Genomic DNA, 20,519 nt, shown 5'->3' with positions numbered 1-20,519 from the left:
AAAACAAATAAATCTGTTAGTCTTTAAGGTGCCACCGGACTCCTTGTTGTTTTGTGGATACAGACTAACATGGCTACCCCCGATACATAACACCATGCATTTCTCTCAGCTCTTTCATGCCACAAACATGCCTAGAAATAACAGCGTGGACCTCCAGGGTAGACCCCGGTGTGGGACTGTATCTCCTGAGATACATAGACACAAATGTTCACGGTGAGCCTTCTGGCCCCAGTGAGGATGTGAGTGGTGAGAAGATGCCTTCTCTTCCAGTTAGTCAGAGTGCAGGTGACCTGGCAGCTACTGCAGCATCCATATCTCCATCTCAGATGGATGTAACCAGGCACATTCCTGAAGAAAAGTATAGATCAGAGAAGAGAGTGGTGGAGGTGCAAGAAACAGCTGCTGCTGAGTTTAGTTCCTTAAGTCTAGATGATCCAGGACTGTGGACCCACTTGAGCAGTAGCCTGAGGGACTTCCGTGTACTGCATGGGCCACAGCAAGTGAAAAGCTTCATGTTCCCCAAAGACAATGAAAATAGAGGTTTCCTTCCAACACATTACTGGCTTGAAATCCCCAATGGTGACAAAGTGGAGAGGCCATGGCTTATGTACTCAAAAACCCAGAATGCTGCATAATGTTTTTGTTGCAAAATCTTCCAGTCTGATGTTCCAGGCACATTGGGTTCTACAGGAACAAAGGACTGGAAAAATCTGGCTAGAAATCTGGCATGCCATGAGAAGGCAGCAAATCACCAGAGAGCATTCCGTAGGTGGAAAGAGCTTGAGATGAGACTACGGTTAAAAGCCGCCACAGATGATCAGCATCAAGAGAAGATTGCATCAGAGTCTCTTTACTGGCAAAATATTCTGAAAAGGCTCATTGCCATTGTGAGAATGCTTGCTACCCAAAACCTAGCACTGCATGACACTGCAGATCAGCTGTATGTGCCAAACAATGGAAACTTCCTTAAAATTGTGGAGCTGATGACTGAGTTTGATGCTGTACTCCAGGAGCATCTAAGAAGAGTCACCACCCAAGAAATGTACACACACCACTACCTTGGAAAAACAGTTCAAAATGAGATCACACAGTTACTGGCAACAAAAGTCAAACAGAAGATTGTGGCACATATGAAGTCAGCAAAATATTGCTCTTTTATTCTGGACTGCACACCTGACACCAGCCATACGGAACAAATTACTTTAATGATGCGTTTTGTAACAACAAAACCTAGTAAAAAGGTCCCTGCAATGGTGACTGTCAAAGAGCATTTTCTAAAATTTATTGACATTGATGATACTACAGGAGCTGGTATGACAAATGTGCTTCTTAAAAAGCTGGAAGATTCGGGAATTGCGATAGCTGACATGAGAGGTCAGGGCTATGATAATGGTGCCAACATGAGAGGAAAGAACAGAGGAGTGCAGAAACGGATCCGAGAGTTAAACCCTTGAGCTTTTTTTGTCGAATGCAGTTCTCATTCTTTGAACTTTGTGGTCAGTGATGCAGCATCAGGTTCTAGTGAGGCTACTGAATTTTTTAATGTAATTCAAAGCATCTCTGTATTTTTCTCTGCATCAACTCATCCATGGCAAATTTTGAAGCAACATCTGGGAACATCCTCTGATACTGAAACCACTAAGTGCCACACGATGGGAAAGTCGAGTTGAGGTGATAAAGCCTATCAAACACCAAACTGGGAAGATAGATGATGCCATAGTTGCCATTCTGGAGGATAATGCTATGACAGGAACTGTTTGTGGGAGAACAGTGACAGAGGGAAATGGAATCACCAGAAACATACATAACTTCAATTTTCTATATGGCTTAGTGTTGTGGCCTGATATACTGTTTTAAATAAAGGTTGTAAGCAAGAGACTCCAAGGTGTTGATCTTGATATATCTGGAGCAATGGAACAACTGGACAGAGCAAAGTCACACCTACAGATGAGGGATTTCAAAACGTTCTGAAGAGTGCACAGAAGTTGGCAGAGGAACTTCACACAGAAGCTATTTTCCCACCCATTCAAGAATACAAGAGTCACCGAAGAAGAAGACATTTTGATTATGAGGCACGGGATAATCCCATAAAAGACCCCAAACAACAATTCAAAGTTGAATTCTTTAACCAGGTGCTAGATTGTGCAATACAGTCAGTTGAAGAACGTTTCATGCAGCTCGAGGAACACCACAGTATATTTGGGATATTGTACGATATTCCAAAACTCCTCACTATACCTGAAGAAGACCTACACCAGCAATGCCGGGCACTAGAGACAGAGTTGACACATGATGACATGCGCGATATTGATGCGAGTGATTTAGGTGATGAACCGAAAGCCCTTTCAAGATACATTTCGGCAGGCTCAACTCCAAAGGCTGTTCTGGAATAGATGTGCACAAATAAGATGACCACCCTCTTTCCAAATGCTTTTGTTGCTCTGCGCATACTTCTAACCCTTCCTGTAACAGTTGCCAGTGGAGAACGCAGCTTCTCCAAACTGAAGTTAATAAAAACACGTCTACGCTCCACAGTGACACAGGAGAGGCTGGTCGGCCTCGCAACCATCTCAGTAGAGCATGAGCTGCCCCAGACTGTGGAGCTTCAGCAGGAAGCAGTTCAAATCTTTGCAACCAGGAAGGCCTGGAAAGCACCACTTTGATTATTCAAACAGATGAAAATGCCAGTGTTTACTGTGCAGACAAGGAAAGTTACATTTGCTGTTCAGGCGTTTGAAAGTTAAGTGTTACTTAACATTTTTGAATAAGGCATTTTAAGTTGTTAGTTCTCCTTTATTGGGGTAGGTAGCAGAACCGTACCATGAGACGAGTAGAACAGGAAGAAGGCAGGATTGAGACCTTTCAAAGTTTTGACCCAAGTGAGGGGTCATGGGGGCATCATTTGAGCGCCCCGCCTCAGGGGCCAAAATGTTGTGGGCCAGCCCGGTTACGGCCCTACGGTGCGAGAGTTTGCCGAAGGCTTTTGACAGTCAAAATCAGTTATGTTGAGTGGTTCTTCTCTGTTCCCTAAAGCTGGGATGTTCAAAGCAGCCGGAGGGAGTTCGAGGCCCGACTCCCAGTGAGTTTCAGCAGATGCTGGCCCCCTCGCTGCTGGTTTTGCCTTTGAAAATCTCCCTGTTTCGCTCACACACCATTCCATGAGTGGGGCTTCTTTTCCTTTGCACAAACTGAGCCACTTTAGCCCTGCTCTGTCATCATCATGGGGTTTTACAATGGGAACTGGCACTTGAAATATATCTCCAGCCTTTACACGCTTTGCAGCAGATCGTGAAAGATTACAAACAACAACTGAACCCGGCTTAAAAACTCTTACCTTCAGCCGCACAACGGTTCCTTTCACCTCCAAGTTCTCTGTAAATTGAAGAGATACACGGCCCCTTTCCTCTCTATATAGACCAAAGGCAGAATCGGATTCATATATACATAGGGAGTAACAGTGAATGATTTACTGAAATATAATATATTACACGACCCTCGTGCCTGGCCACTCCGTCCTTAAATACAATTCAGACTGACCCTTTCTCAGCCCATCAGCTTGTGTTTTATAGAACTTGTTCCATACAATCAGCTGGTTCCTGCAACAGAGATAAGAGGCGATACTCAGCTCAGTCACAAGGGTAGAGGTGCAACTGTTTGCACATTAGACGTGTTTAGCCAGTTCATCAGGAGCTGGAAATCACACAACAATGGCAAATTGACACAGTGGGGGATCTGGACCATTTACTGGAGCATTTAATGGAGCAATGGCCAAGTGATACCAAAAGGGGGGGGCCACTGAAACTCTCCCATGGAAACTAAGAATGGCCATGGAGTTCGTTCCATTACGACAGCTCCCCTTCCACTCCCAGAACAGGTTGCTAAATTCCTTATAATTAAATTGTGTTAATATTAATTGTTGACACATTTTCTTCCTCGCCCCATGTCAAGGGCGTTGTGGGAAAATGGGTCTTACGCACATGACGTCGCACCCAGCTTGGGGAATTTACTTACAGAATAACTGAGCGGAGAAGAGCATTTCGGCCTTGGTTGTATTTCAGGCCAGTTTTACTCCCTGAGGTTGTCAAGATGGGTAGGGGGCTTCCAGACGCAATCAAGGTGTTAGGATCTCCAAGATGAAAACCAAGGACAGGGTAGGCCCATTACTCGGTGAAGGAGGGAAAGACAATAACAGACAATAGAAATGGCAGAGGTGCTAAATGACTTTATTGTTTCAGTTTTCACCAAAAGGTTAGTAGCAATCAGAGGTCTTACGTAGTGAACACCAGTGAAAATTAGGTAGGCTCACAGGCTAAAATAGAGAAAGAACAGGTTACAAAATGCATTGACAAGTTAAATGTCTTCAAGTCAGCAGGGCCTGATGAAATACATCCTAGAATACTCCAGGAACTGACTGAGGAGATATCTGAGCCATTAGCAATTAACTTTGAAAAGTCTTGAAAGGCAGGAGAGATTCCAGAAGACTGGAAAAGGGCAAATCTAGTGCCAATCTATAAATAGTGAAATAAGGACAAGCTGGGAAATTACAGACCAGTCAATTTAACTTCAGTACCCGGAAAGGTAACGGAACAAATAATCAAGCAATCAGTTTGCAAACACCTAGAAGATAACAAGGTGCTAATTAACAGCCAGCATTGATTTGTCAATAATAAATCATGTCAAACCAACCTGATAGCTTTCCGTGACAGGTAACAAGTCTTGTGGAAGGGAGGGACGCAAGGTGGTATAACCTTGACTTTCATAAAGCTTTACATACTGTCTCACATGACCTTCTCATAAAAAAAACTAGAAAATACAACCTAGATGGAGCTACGTATTATAAAGTGGGTCCAAAATTGGTTGGAAAATTGTTCCCAGAGAGTAGTCATCAGTCATTCACAGTCATACTGGAAGGGCATAATGAGTGGGGTCCTGCAGGGATCAGTTCTTGTCCTGTTCTGTTCAAGGTCTTCATAAATGATTTAGATAATCACTTAGAGTATACAGAGTACACTGATAAAGTTTGTGTATGATACCAACCTGGGTGGGGTTGCAAGTGCTTTGGAGGATAGGATTAAAATCCAAAATGAGCTGGACAAACTGGATAAGTGGTTTGAAGGAAACTGGATGAAATTCAATAAGGACAAATGCAAAGTCCTCCACTTAGGAAGGAACAATCAGTTGCACACAGACAAACTGGGAAATGGCTGCCTAGGAAGGAGCACTGCGGAAAGGGATTGCGGGGTCATAGTGGATCACAGGCTAAGTGTGAGTCAACAGTGTAACGCTGTGGCAAAAAAAGCAAACGTCATTTTGGGCTGTATTAGTAAGAGTGTGGTAAGCAAGACACGAGAGGTAATTCTTCTGCTCTATTCCGCGCTGATTAAGCCTGAACCGGAGTGTTGTGTCCAGTTCTGGGTGCCACATTTCAGGAAAGTTGTGGACAAATTGGAGAAAATCCAGAGAAGAGCAACAAACATGATTAAAGGTCTAGAAAACATGAGCTATGAGGGACGATTAAAAAACATGGGTGTGATGCTGCACTCCATATGCTTTATGGAAGTATGCTCATGAATATGACATCACCGGAACATGCTTTATGCTAAATACCCCTTGTATGGTGTCATTAGAAAGCTTGTAATCTACTAAGTGTGTTCATCCTATTTCTTTTCATGTATTATTTTTCTCATTAGGATTCATCTTCCACTTTTTAAAGGATGCCTTTTTGCTTCTCACCACTTCTTTTCCTTTGTTGTTTAACCACTGTGGCTCTTTTTGGGTTCTCTTACTATGTTTTTTTAATTGGGGTCTACATTTCAGTTGAACCTCTGTTATAGTGTCCATAAAAAGTTACTATGCAGCTTGAAGGGATTTCACTTTGGGGGCGCTGTACCTTTTAATTTCTGTTTCACTAACTTCCTCATTTTTGTGTAATTCCCCTTTCTGAAATTAAATGCTACTGTGTTGCGCATCTGTGGAGTTTTCCCCACCACAGGAATGTTAAGTTTAATTATATTATGGTCACTATTACCAAGCGGTCAAGCTATATTCCCCTCTTGGACCGGATCCTGTGCACCACGTAGGACTAAATCAAGAACTGCCTCTCCTCTGGTGGGTTCCAGGACTAGCTGCTCCGAGAAGCAGCCAATTATGGTGTCTAGAAACTTTCTCTCCGCATCCCGTCCTGAGGTGATAGGTACTCAGTCAATAGGGGGATAGTTGAAATCCCCCATTATAGTTCAGTTTTTTATTTTAATAGCCTCTCTAATCTCCCTGAGCATTTCACAGTCACTATCACCATCCTGGTCAGGTAGTCGGTTATACATCCCTCCTGCTATATTCTTATTATCCAAGCATGGAATTACAATCCATGGAGACTCTATGGGATAGTTTGGTTCACTTAAGATTTTTCCTTCATTTGACTCTACGCTGTCTCTCACATTTAGTGCCCCTCCCCAACCAACACCATCTGCTCCAAACAAGCTGAGGAATTAATGGACCCATCTTCCTCCAGGACACTCAGCAATTGCACAATTTCAGCCTCTGGGCCAGCGGTTGGCAAATTGGGGATGGGTGAAGGGGATGGTGCTTTCCCCAAGCTCCGCACATAAAACAAGCCCTGCCCACCCCAGATGTGGCTCCCGTTGTGCAGGTATTCACACTACTGGAGAGTCGCTCACTTCGCAGCCTGTGTTGGCTGAGTCCATTGCACGGCCCGGGGCTCCTGCCAGCCCCCCGTGGTCCTCGCAGACTCCTCGGGTGCCCGTCCCACCCCCTTCTATTGCAGGGACATCATGTAAGTCCCCCCGCCTCATTATAGGGGCTCTGTGTTCCCCCCATTTCCTCTCCCCTGTACCAGGGTGTAGCGGGATGGTCACCCGCTCCTGCCTTAAAACAGCCCGGGGACAGGGCTGCGGCAGGGAAGGAAAAATGGGGCTGATTGGGGAAAGCAGCCTTAGCTGGGGGCCACACCCCAATCCGGCCGAGCCTGGCTGAATAAGGGGCAGTGGGCCAGGAGCAGGCAGGCTCCCTCCAGCTGAGGAGGGGGAAGGATGTGGCTGCCTGAGTGCTGAAGGGCACTGGAGTGAAGCTGGGCTGGGGAAAGGCCAGAGGAGCTGGGGAGCTCTGGGCCAGCAACTCCCCAGGCTGCAGGGCCTTGTACAAGGCCCCTGGGGGTCCTGGGTTGCAGGGAAAGGCGGCAGGTCAAAACCTCCCTTGCCTGTGATGACTGGCTTATACAGCCGGCAGTCGGCCCCAGTGAAAGGGGGGTAGATGGTGACTGGCAGTAGCCCATAGGCTGAGGCAAGGGGGGGATAGAGGCTGGGGGTTCCCCGGGGAGGGGAGATGCAGATCTGTGGGGTATTGCCTGGAGGGGCAGCACCCCAGGTAAAAGGGCACCGGGGTCCCGGAGGGACATGGGGGGGCCAGCAGCAAGCAGGACACCGGCCTGCAGAGGACGCTAATTCCTGGAGACAACCAGCAGGAGGCGCTGCAGGGGTGAGTCCCGCACCCACCACACAGAGTCCCCCTTTCCCTGCATGCCAGGGGTGCTGTGTGCCCCCCATTGCTCCCCCACTCCACCATCATCCTTGTTTCTGTCTGGGAGATCAGCCTCTCAGGAGGTAACATGTTAAGCTCCATGGCGACGCTGGGCAGAGCTGGGCTGGGGTGGGTTGATGGGCCGGAAGATGTCAGTGGCGCCACCGACTGGTTCTTTGATCTGCACCCAGTCACAGAGCTGGTTGAAAGTGTGGCTGGGCTGGCCAGACACCAACAGTTCTGTGTGACAGAATTGTCAGACACATAGATGAACATAATTTGTTAGGGAAGAGTCAACATGGTTTTTGTAGAGGGAAATCACGCCTCACCAATCTACTAGAATTCTTTGAGGGGGTCAACAAGCATGTGGACAAGGGGGATCCAGTGGATATAGTACACTTAGATTTTCAGAAAGCCTTTGACAAGGTCCCTCCTCAAAGGCTTTTAAGCAAAGTGAGCTGTCATTGGATAAGAGGGAAGGTTCTCTCATGGGTCAGTAACCGGTTACAAGATAGGAAACAAAGAGTAGGAATAAATGGACAGTTTTCAGAAAAGAGAGAGGTAAATAGTGTGGTCCCCCAGGAGTCTGTACTGGGCCCAGTCCTATTCAACATATTTATAAATGATCTGGAAAAAGGGGTAAACAGTGAGGTGGCAAAATCTGCAGATGATACAAAACTACTCAAGAGAGTTAAGTCCAAAGCTGACTGCGAAGTGTTACAAAGGGATCTCACAAAACTGGGTGACTGGGCAACAAAATGGCAGATGAAATTCCATGTTGATAAATGCAAAGTAATGCACGTTGGAAACCATAATCTCAACTCTACATGTAAAATGATGGGGTCTAAATTAGCTGTAACCACTGAAGAAAGATCTTGGCGTCATTGTGGATAGTTCTCTGAAAACATCCACTCAATGTGCAGCGGCCATCAAAAAAGCGAACAGAATGTTGGGAATCATTAGGAAAGGGATAGATAATAAGACAGAAAATATCACATTGCCTCCACATAAATCCATGGTACGCCCACATCTTGAATACTGCGTGCAAATGTGGTCTCCCATCTGAAAAAAGGTGTATTAGAAGTAGCTCACGAAAGCTCATGCTAAAATAAATTTGTTAGTCTCTAAGGTGCCACAAGGACTCCTGTTCTTTTTGCGGATACAGACTAACACGGCTGCTTCTCTGAAACCTGGAATTGGAAAAGGTTCACAAAAGGGCAGTAAAAATGATGAGGGGGATGGAATGGGTTCCGTATGAGGAGAGATTAATAAGACTGGGATTTTTCAGCCTGGAAAAGAGATGACTAAGAGGAGATATGATAGAGGTCTATAAAATATTGAAGGGTGTGGAGAAAGTGAATAAGGAAGTGTTATTTACTCCTCATAACAGAAGAACTAGGGGTCACCAAATGAAATTAACAGGCAGCAGGTTGAAAACAAACAAAAGGACGTATTTCTTCACACAGTGCACAGTCAACCTGTGGAACTCCTTGCCAGGGGATATTATGAAGGCCAAGACCATAACAGGGTTCAAACAAGAACTAGATAAATTCATGGAGGATAGGCCCATCAATGGCTATTAGCCAGGATGGACAGGGATGGTGTCTCTAGCCTCTGTTTGCCAGAAGCTGGGAATGGGCAGCAGGGGTTGGATCACTTGATGATTCCCTGTTCTGTTCATTCCCTCTGGGGCACCTGGAACTGGCCGCTGTCGGAAGACAGGATAATGGGCTAGACAGCGCCCCAGGCTCATGCGGACGGCTCAGCAACGGGCAGCCCGCACACAACACCACACCGGGGGCTTTTATTTCAGATCCTGATTTATTTGGTGAATTTGCTAATGCACAGAGAGATTCCAGCCAGCCGTGAGGCACCGGGACAGACACACCCATACGCTGGGCAGACCCTTGGCTATGCAGCGGCCCCTTTGCGTCGCCCGGCAGCACGGAGGGGCCTCGGAGGGGGTGCAGCTGGGACTTCAGGCCTTTATTCGCAGACACCAGGTGCTGCGTGAGCTGTGCCGGGCGGGGGTCAGGAGAGCAGCTTCACCAGCAGCAGCCCAGTCAGGCCAGGCAGGTAGAGGGCAAAGGAGAATTTCCCCAGCGCCGGGCTGGCCCCACTGCGGGTTGTTTGGGCGGGGAGGGCGGGTTTGGGTGAGGTCTTTGTTTTGGGTGGAGTAGTGGGTTTGGTGGTGGTGGTGGTTGTAGGGGTGGGTGTTGTTTTGGGGGTGGTGGTGGTTTTCTTTGTGGTAGTTGTGTCGGGGGTGGTGGTGGTTGTAGGGGAGGTGGTGGTGGTTGTAGCAGGAGTGGTGGTGGTGTTTGTAGTGGCGGTGGTATTAGCGGGGGTGGCAGTTGTGGGAGGGAAGGTGGTGCTTGCATTGAGGGGGGTGATTGTGTTGGTAGTGGTGTCAGTAGTAGCAGAAGTGGTGGTGGTTGTGTTGGCGGTGGTGGTGATTGTGTTAGGGGTGGTAGTTGTCTTGGGGGTGCTGTCGGTTGTAGCAGGAGTGGTGGTGGTTGTTTCGGGGGTAGTGGTGGTTGCATTGGGGGTGGTGTCGGTAGTAGCAGGAGTGGTGGTGGTTGTTTCAGGGGTGGTGGTTGTGTTGGCGGTGGTGTCGGTTGTAGCAGGAGTGGTGGTGGTTGTTTCAGGGGTGGTGGTTGAGTTGGGGGTGGTGTCGGTAGTAGCAGGAGTGGTGGTGGTTGTTTCGGGGGTGGTGGTTGTGTTGGCGGTGGTGTCGGTTGTAGCAGGAGTGGTGGTGGTTGTTTCAGGGGTGGTGCTTGTGTTGGCGGTGGTGTCGGTTGTAGCAGTAGTGGTGGTGGTTGTTTCAGGGGTAGTGATGGTTGCGCTGGGGGTGGTAGTGGTGGTGGTTGTAGCAGGGAGTGTGGTAGTGGTTTTATTAGGGGCGAGGCTGGTTGTTTCTAGAGAGGCAGCAGTTGTGAATGGGGGGTTGGTGGGCAATTTCTCCGCCAGAACAGAGGCCCCCCAAAAAAAGTCAAATGTGTACAGTGCCGTAGTCAGGACGGCTCCAGGTTTAATGACCTGAGGAGACGCTGTAGTGCAGCCTTTTGCTTGAAATGGCGAAGGAGATGAACCTGAGGGAGAAAATCAGCCTGTTATTAGGCGGGGGCAGCTCTGGTTCCTTCTCTGCCCCCAGAACCTCTGTCTCCACCATCCAGCGGTTCCCACCTCTGCCTCCCGTTCCCACCCCCCGGTGCTCTCCCTGCTCTCGCTGTAACCGGCCATGGCAGAGCGGGCGTCTGGTCCCCTCCTGCCTCCCCCGCGCCCCTTTCTGCAGCTTCACAAGGGACTGAAGCTGGAGTTTGGAACCAGCTGATCTCCGGGGAAGGCTCCTTCCCCAGCACACGGCCCCCCGGGGAACATGCCCAGCTCTCACCCGACCGCTCGGTTCAGTTATTTTATAAACACCCCAAAGCGCTGGGAGTCCAGGACACACACAGAGAACAGGAGCTTCTGCACTGAGCAATAGCTCAGCCACGTTAAACATAAAGGGAGTGGGGTCTAGTGGTTAGAGCAGGGAGAGGCTGGGAGCCAGGTCTCCTGGGTTCTCTCCCAGCTCTGCATCATTGACATAAAAACCCTTCCCATGGCAAGAGTCTGTGTAGTCATAACTCCAGGAGCAGGGCGCCATCACTCCGGCCAAAAACCCCACTTGGCCGCCCCCACCTGCCCAAGGGCCCAGCACAGACTAGTTTTCACCAGCTTTCTGGGGAGTCCCTGAGATGTGAGATTCCTGGGGTAGCTCCCACACTGCAGCCAGCTGGCAGCATTTACCTCTGTATAGAAACCCAGTGAAATCCATGCAGTAGGTCTCATCCCCGGTACAAGGGGTGACTGAGCTATTGCAGAGAGTGAAGTTCAGAGCGAAGCAGGTTGGGCACTGCAGCCCATTCGCGGTGGTGCTCCCCTTGGGCACTGAGAACCGAGTGTGAGAGAGAGAGAGACGGTCACAGAGTGGGTTAAACCTCGTTCAAACTGGTAGATGTTCCCTGCATTGCCTGAGCAGGTGAAGGCCCCACCCCCAGCCCGACGGCATTTCTCCGTCTGTCTGTGACCCAACTATCTGTGAACGCCGCAGCCGATCAGTTCCAGACCCCGGCGAGTTTGAAGGTGGAGCCTGACAGTTCAGGGAGGTTTAGATTGGAGCCCAGCCCGGCTGCTGCCCCCTCTCTCGCGTGCAGCCCTCGCCCGTCTGCTTTCACAAGGGCCCCGACTGTTCCACCCCCTGGTTTGGGGACCCACCAGCGACAGGCGTTTCAATGGCAACAGAAATGACATTCGAGTGAATGGACGTTGGGGGCAGTAAAGGGGAGAAATGGGAACAAATACAATTGTGCCGGGGCTTGTCCACATCAACCATTCGACTGTGGCAAGATGGGTCGGGGTGTAAGCATCTGCCAGGGTGTGAATCGACCCTGCGCCAGCCTGCCACGGCCTAGCTGGACACGTGCACCCTGCTGATGTGCGTGAACCGTTCGTTAATGTGCTTTGAGCTGGTGCCCTTCCAAAGCACTCGAACGGTCACGTGCATCAGCAGGCGGCTCACGGAGAGCTGGATTCACACCCCATTAAAGAGGGACAATAAAAACACACTCATAACTTACTTCCAGGTACAGCCGAGTTACAATTATCTGTGTTGCATCGTGTAGTGTTGATCCTCACGTAATTGCCATTCCCAACAGTGAAGGAGATGGGGACTTCTATGTCACTCTTATAGTTACTCACACACTCTTTGTAGAAGTTCGTGTTCTGTGACCCACCTTTGTTAAAGACAGAAAACCAGAAAAGAAAATGAGAAGCTGGGAGGGGAACCTCCAGTAACAGCAGGGAGGTTATTTTACCTCCTTATTTGGCCCTGGGGCGATGCTGCTGGGATCCTGTGTCTAGTTTTGGGGCCCACAATTCAAGAAATTAAAGAGGAGCCCGGATCGAAACTGACCCCCAAATTGCAGCAATTAGCCTGAGGTTAAAGGGTTTTGTGTGTGGATAATAGGGAGCGGTGGGGGTGGGGTTAGGCTAAACCTTGGGTCACGGCCCACGTTAACTCCGCAGTGAGGCCGCACCCTGAGTGGGGGGGGAAGTTTTAATAAACCCATTTGTGACTGTGCTGGGAAAATTTCCTGAGTGTGGTCAGAGGCAGGTTGGCACGTATGGGGATTAGATAGATTAGATAGGTAGGTAGATAATGACAGAGCACGTTAAAGCTGATGCTGTGCTATGCATCCTTCTTACAGGGTAAATGGAAGGAGCCATTTGCTCTCTTTAATTCAAGGGAAGGATAAAGAAAGCCAGGTGTGTAACTCAGATTTTAAATTGCAAAGGGCAAACGTTGAGAAATAAAGGGAACCAGGGAAATCCACCGGCCTGAAGAGCTCAGGGAGTTGAATCTCTTTAAGTCAAACGGCAAAAGGTATCTTGAATTTGCATCCCAAGCAAGGTGAAAACCGTGTACGGCAGGGCTCCAGCCCTGAGAAGGTGACTAACAGCTCCAGACAGGATTTGGGAGTGCTCTGTGCCGGGTGAATGTGCTTTGTTGATGGACTATTTGGGGTTGGCCTTATCGATGAGGATGGTGACAGACTGTGGGGTACGGTGTGCCTGGGTTGACGGCAATATCACCTACCCAATTTAATATCTTCCGCCACGGAGAGGCAGCCACCGGTAGCCTTGTTGACTTGGCAGGTTCCTGGAGCGAAATTGCAGGTCTCCGTTTGACCAAAGCACGTGTCACATGTCAGGATCGCAGCTGGAGAAAGAAGAAGAAGTGTTTCCTTCTTACTGTGGCGTGACAGTGTCACTCTGACATGTCCCTTAGGCCCAGTCTTCCCCCTCTACTCCAAACAAGCCAAGGGGTTAACGGACCCGATTTCCTCCTGGACACTCAGCAATTGCACAATTTCAGCCACTGGACCAGTGGTACCCAGGGGGGTCAGACTGGGGACAGGTGAAGGGGATGATGCTCTTCCCAAGCTCCGCCCACAAAATAAGCCCCGCCCACCCCAGATGTGGCTCCCATTGTGCAGGTATTCACAATACTGGAGAGTCGTTCATTTTGCAGTGTGTGTTGGCAGATTCCGCTACACTCTGGGTCCTAGTGGCACCACTAGGACCCAGGGTGCAGAAAATTGTGTCTGCTGCTGGTGCACATGTATTCTCTCTGCTCATGAGAAGGCAGCAAATCACCGGCGAGCATTCCATAGCTGGAAGAGCTTGAGATGAGACTAAGGTTAAAGGCCACCATAGATGATCAGCATCAAGAGAAGCTTGCATCAGTCTCCCTTTGCTGGCAAAATGTTCTGAAAGGGCTCATTGGCGTAGTGAGAATGCTTGCTACCCCAAACCTAGCACTGCCTGGCACTTCAGATCCACTGTATGTGCCAAACAATGGAAGCGTCCTTAAAATTGAGCTGGAGAGCCCTGATTCCAGGTTACACTCAGTCCCTTAGCAGTGTCATTTAGTCCTATATTTAGTCCCCTTTGTGCTGCCAAAGCAGAGCAGAGGGGCCTTCGTGGGAATAAGAATTCAGGGCAGTATCCAGTAATGGTGTCCCCCAAGCCTGGTCTCTACTAACCAGGGTGATATAGATACAGTGCTCAGAGGGGTTGAAAAGTCCACGCCCTGAGCACCAAGGCTAGGGCCGATCTAACCCCTGGAGTAGATGCAGGTCGATGGGTGAATGCTTCCCTCGGCCTGGCTACCGGCTCAGGGAGGGGAGTTCCCACAGGGATGGAAAAACCCCGTCCATTGGGACAGGCGGCGTCTTCACTATGGGGCTCTGCCAGCCCAGCTACAGCGCTGTGGCTAAATGGCTACAGTAACCGTAGTGTAGACAGGGCCCTGTACCCCACCCAGAGCTAATCCACCCTCCCTGCACATGCTGGATGTTCCCCTGACTGGGGATCCCTGGGGTGTAAAGTGTCCAAGTCCGGGGGGGGGCTACATGGCCACAGCAGCGAGTGACTCACCTTCTGCATTAGTTGTAGCTAGGAGAGCAGGGAGAAGGCAGAGGATGAAGGAAACCATCCTGGTGCTGGGAGGCGCACGGGGCTGGGCTCACAGCTGAACGGAGCTTCTCATGACTGACACAGCGAGCGCTGCCAGAGGGGAGGAGGAGAGAGTCAAGACCAAAATGAGGATGGAAAGGGAATTGTGGCTGAGATTTGAGTGAAAAGCACCAGGGCTCAGAGCTGCACAAATAACCGATTTTTTGGTTCACTGGCAGTTCCAAAAGATCAGGAAATAAAAATCGTTTTCGGTTGAACCAAAATTCTCATCCGACCGAAAAGCCAAACAAAAAGTGGTTTGGGTTTGTTTTCAGGCATTTAAAAATCATTCTTAAAATGGTTTAAATATAAATGTTGCCGTCAATTTTGAAAGGAGTTGAAAAAATCAAAACGTTTAATTCTGGAATTGTGAAGACAAAACATTTCCGTTTTTCAGGATTTTTTTCCCCTAGGATTTGTTTTTGCTGCTGCAGCAATGTGGCGAAATTGACACAAATTCACAAAATGTTTCTGTTGCCCCAAACCTGCATTTTTAGGTTTGGGGCAACAGAAACATTTCACGAATTTGTGTCAAAAAGCTCAGAAACAACAAGGAGTCCGGTGTCACCTTAAAGACTAACAGATTTTGTTTTACCCACGAAAGCTGATGCCCAAATAAATCTGTTAGTCTTTAAGGTGCCACCGGACTCCTTGTTGTTTTGTGGATACAGACTAACATGGCTACCCCCGATACATAACACCATGCATTTCTCTCAGCTCTTTCATGCCACAAACATGCCTAGAAATAACAGAGTGGACCTCCAGGGTAGACCCCGGTGTGGGACTGTATCTCCTGAGATACATAGACACAAATGTTCACGGTGAGCCTTCTGGCCCCAGTGAGGATGTGAGTGGTGAGAAGATGCCTCCTCTTCCAGTTAGTCAGAGTGCAGGTTACCTGGCAGCTACTGCAGCATCCATATCTCCATCTCAGATGGATGTAACCAGGCACATTGCTGAAGAAAAGTATAGATCAGAGAAGAGTGTGGTGGAGGTGCAAGAAACAGCTGCTGCTGAGTTTAGTTTCTTAAATCTAGATGATCCAGGACTGTGGACCCACTTGAGCAGTAGCCTGAGGGACTTCCGTGTACTGCATGGGCCACAGCAAGTGAAAAACTTCATGTTCCCCAAAGACAATGAAAATAGAAGTTTCCATCCAACACATTACTGGTGTGAAATCCCCAATGGTGACAAGGTGGAGAGGCAAAATCTTCCAGTCTGATGTTCCAGGCACATTGGGTTCTACAGGAACAAAGGACTGGAAAAATCTGGCTAGAAATCTGGCATGCCATGAGAAGGCAGCAAATCACCAGAGAGCATTCCGTAGGTGGAAAGAGCTTGAGATGAGACTACGGTTAAAGGCCGCCACAGATGATCAGCATCAAGAGAAGATTGCATCAGAGTCTCTTTACTGGCAAAATATTCTGAAAAGGCTCATTGCCATTGTGAGAATGCTTGCTACCCAAAACCTAGCACTGCGTGGCACTGCAGATCAGCTGTATGTGCCAAACAATGGAAACTTTGTTAAAATTGTGGAGCTGATGGCTGAGTTTTGATGCTGTACTCCAGGAGCATCTAAGAAGAGTCACCACCCAAGAAATGTACACACACCACTACCTTGGAAAAACAGTTCAAAATGAGATCACACAGTTACTGGCAACAAAAGTCAAACAGAAGATTGTGGCAGATCTGAAGTCAGCAAAGTATTACTCTTTTATTCTGGACTGCACACCTGACACCAGCCATACGGAACAAATGACTTTAATGATGCGTTTTGTAACAACAAAACCTAGTAAAAAGGTCCCTGCAATGGTGACTGTCAAAGAGCATTTTCTAGAATTTATTGACATTGATGATACTACAGAAGCTGGTATGACAAATGTGCTTCTTAAAAAGCTGGAAGATTCGGGAATTGCGATAGCTGACATGAGAGGTCAGGGCTACGATCATGGTGCCAACATGAGAGGACAGAACAGAGGAGCGCAGACACGGATCCGAGAGTTAAACCCTCGAGCTTTTTTTGTCCCATGCAGACGCTGGCCCCCTCGCTGCTGGTTTTGCCTTTGAAAATCTCCCTATTTCGCTCACACACCATTCCACGAGTGGGGCTGCTTTTCCTTTGCACAAACTGAGCCTCATTATCCCTGCTCTATCGTCATCAGGGGGTTTTACAATGGCAGCTGGCACTTGAAATATATCTCCAGCCTTTACACGCTTTGCAGCAGATCGTGAAAGATTACAAACAATAATTGAACCCGGCTTAAAAACTCTTACCTTCAGCCCCACAACGGTTCCATTCACCTCCAAGTTCTCTGTAAATTGAAGAGATACACGGCCCCTTTCCTCTCTATACAGTCCAAAGGCAGAATCAGATTCCTATATACATAGGGAGTAACAGTGACTGATTTACTGAAATGTAATATATTACACGACCCTCGTGCCTGGCCACTCCGTCCTTAAATACAATTCAGACTGACCCTTTCTCAGCCCATCAGCTTGTGTTTTATAGAACTTGTTCCATACAATCAGCTGGTTCCTGCAACAGAGATAAGAGGCGATACTCAGCTCAGTCACAAGGGTAGAGGTGCAACTGTTTACACATTATAGGTGTTTAGCCAGTTCATCAGGAGCTGGAAATCACACAACAAAGGCAAATTGACACAGTGGGGGATCTGGACCTTTTACTCTAATGGAGCAATGGCCGATTGACACCAAATGGGGGGGTCCACTGAAACTATCCCAAGGAAACTAAGAATGGCCATGGAGTTCATTCCATTACGACAGCTCCCCTTCCACTCCCAGAACAGGTTGCTAAATTCCTTATCGTTAAATTGTGTTAATATTAATTGTTGACACATTTTCCTCCTCGCCCCATGTCAAGGGCGTTGCGGCAAAATGGGTCTTACGCACATGACGTCGCACCCAGCTTGAGGAATTTACTTACAGAATAACTGAGCGGAGAAGAGCATTTCGGCCTTGGTTGTATTTCAGGCCAGTTTTACTCCCTGAGGTTGTCAAGATGGGTAGGGGGCTTCCAGATGCAATCAAGGTGTTAGGATCTCCAAGATGAAAACCAAGGACAGGGTAGGCCCATTACTCAGTGAAGGAGGGAAAGACAATAACGGACAATGGAAATGGCAGAGGTGCTAAATGACTTTATTGTTTCAGTTTTCACCAAAAGGTTAGTAGCAATCAGACGTTTTACGTAGTGAACACCAGTGAAAATTAGGTAGGCTCACAGGCTAAAATAGAGAAAGAACAGGTTAAAAAATGCATTGACAAGTTAAATGTCTTCAAGTCAGCAGGGCCTGATGAAATACATCCTAGAATACTCAAGGAGCTGACTGAGGAGATATCTGAGCCATTAGCAATTAACTTTGAAAAGTCATGAAATGCAGGAGAGATTCCAGAAGACTGGAAAAGGGGAAATCTAGTGCCAATCTATAAATAGTGAAATAAGGACAAGCCGGGAAATTACAGACCAGTCAATTTAACTTCAGTACCCGGAAAGGTAACGGAACAAATAATCAAGCAATCAGTTTGCAAACTCCTAGAAGATAACAAGGTGCTAATTAAGAGCCAGCATTGATTTGTCAATAATAAATAATGTCAAACCAACCTGATAGCTTTCCGTGACAGGTAACAAGTCTTGTGGAAGGGAGGGACGCAAGGTGGTATAACCTTGACTTTCATAAAGCTTTACATACTGTCTCACATGACCTTCTCATAAAAAAACTAGAAAATACAACCTAGATGGAGCAACGTATTATAAAGTGGGTACAAAACCGGTTGGAAAATTGTTCCCAGAGAGTAGTCATCAGTCGTTCACAGTCATACTGGAAGGGCATAATGAGTGGGGTCCTGCAGGGATCAGTTCTTGTCCGGTTCTGTTCAATGTCTTCATAAATGATTTAGATAATCACTTAGAGTATACAGAGTACACTGATAAAGTTTGTGAATGATACCAAGCTGGGTGGGGTTGCAAGTGCTTTGGAGGATAGGATTAAAATCCAAAATGAGCTGGACAAACTGGATAAGTGGTTTGAGGTAAATAGGATGAAATTCAATAAGGACAAATGCAAAGTCCTCCACTTAGGAACAATCAGTTGCACACAGACAAACTGGGAAATGGCTGCCTAGGAAGGAGCCTGCGGAAAGGGATTGCGGGGTCATAGTGGATCACAGGCTAAGTATGAGTCAACAATGTAACGCTGTGGCAAAAAGAGCCAACGTCATTTTGGGCTGTATTAGTAAGAGTGTGGTAAGCAAGACACGAGAGGTAATTCTTCTGCTCTATTCCGCGCTGATTAAGCCTCAACCGGAGTGTTGTGTCCAGTTCTGGGTGCCACATTTCAGGAAAGATGTGGAAAAATTGGAGAAAGTCCAGAGAAGAGGAACAAACATGATTAAAAGTCTAGAAAACATGACCTTTGAGGGAAGATTGAAAACATGGGTGTGATGCTGCACTCCACATGCTTTATGGAAGTATGCTCATGAATATGACATCACTGGAACATGCTTTATGCTAAATACCCCTTGTATGGTGTCATTAGAAAGCTTGTAATCTACTAAGTGTGTTCATCCTATTTCTTTTCATGTATTATTTTTTTCATTAGGATTCATCTTCCACTTTTAAAGGATGCCTTTTTGCCTCTCACCACTTCTTTTCCTTTGTTGTTTAACCACAGTGGCTCTTTTTGGGTTCTCTTACTATGTTTTTTTAATTGGGGTCTACATTTCAGTTGAGCCTCTGTTGTAGTGTCCATAAAAAGTTACCATGCAGCTTGAAGGGATTTCACCTTGGGGGCGCTGTACCTTTTAATTTCTGTTTCACTAACCTCCTCATTTTTGTGTAATTCCCCTTTCTGAAATTAAATGCTACCGTGTTGGGCAGCTGTGGAGTTTTCCCCACCACAGGAATGTTAAATTTAATTATATTATGGTCACTATTACCAAGCAGTCCGGCTATATTCCCCTCTTAGACCGGATCCTGTGCACCACGTAGGACTAAATCAAGAACTGCCTCTCCTCTGGTGGGTTCCAGGACTAGCTGCGCCAAGAAGCAGCCAATTATGGTGTCTAGAAACTTTATCTCCACATCCCGTGCTGACGTGATAATTACCCAGTCAATAGGGGGATAGTTGAAATCCCCCATTATAGTTCAGTTTTTTATTTTAATAGCCTCTCTAATCTCCCTGAGCATTTCACAGTCACTATCACCATCCTGGTCAGGTGGTCGGTTATACATCCCTCCTGCTATATTCTTATTATCCAAGCATGGAATTACAATCCATGGAGACTCTATGGGATAGTTTGATTCACTTAAGATTTTTCCTTCATTTGACTCTACGCTGTCTCTCACATTTAGTGCCCCTCCACAACCAACACCATCTGCTCCAAACAAGCCAAGGAGTTAATGGACCCATCTTCCTCCAGGACACTCAGCAATTGCACAATTTCAGCCTCTGGGCCAGCGGTTGGCAAATTGGGGATGGGTGAAGGGGATGGTGCTTTCCCCAAGCTCCGCACACAAAACAAGCCCCGCCCACCCCAGATGTGGCTCCCGTTGTGCAGGTATTCACACTACTGGAGAGTCGCTCACTTCGCAACCTGTATTGGCTGAGTCCGTTACACGGCCTGGGGCTCCTGGCCACTGTTGGCAGACAGGATACTGGACTAGATGGACCTTTGGTCTGACCCAGTCTGGCCGTTCTTACGTTCTTATGCTCGAGTGTGGATAGCAGTGTGGCCATGTGCATGGGGAGATGCGTGTCAGGACTCCCTGTGTGGAGCCCAGCCGTGCATCAGTTTCCCGGGTCCCACAGGGCTGTGGCACAGACCAAGTCATGAATGTTTGTGACGCCCTCTGATCCTGTGGCGAGAACTCCACAGAGAAGCCCAGGAGGTGTCATTCATCCTTCAGT

At 47.7% G+C, this 20,519-nt stretch overlaps 1 protein-coding gene across 1 annotated transcript; it reads right to left on the bottom strand.

The window, feature by feature from the left end:
- Positions 1 to 9,567: 9,567 nt before the first annotated feature.
- LOC123351909 (phospholipase A2 inhibitor and Ly6/PLAUR domain-containing protein-like) lies at positions 9,568 to 14,575 on the bottom strand. The gene is made up of 6 exons (XM_044991592.1): positions 14,518 to 14,575; positions 13,175 to 13,297; positions 12,156 to 12,311; positions 11,326 to 11,466; positions 10,484 to 10,625; positions 9,568 to 9,658 (listed from the first exon to the last, which is right to left on the bottom strand). Exons 1-6 carry the CDS (start codon positions 14,573 to 14,575, stop codon positions 9,568 to 9,570), a joined length of 711 nt encoding a protein of 236 aa, XP_044847527.1.
- Between the last annotated feature and the right edge of the window lie 5,944 nt (positions 14,576 to 20,519).

Source organism: Mauremys mutica, chromosome 17 (assembly GCF_020497125.1).
Source record: "Mauremys mutica isolate MM-2020 ecotype Southern chromosome 17, ASM2049712v1, whole genome shotgun sequence".
Classification (NCBI taxonomy): Eukaryota; Metazoa; Chordata; order Testudines; family Geoemydidae; genus Mauremys; species Mauremys mutica.
The sequence above is the reverse complement of the archived record's forward strand: the minus strand, read 5'-3'. Positions and strand labels throughout refer to the sequence as shown.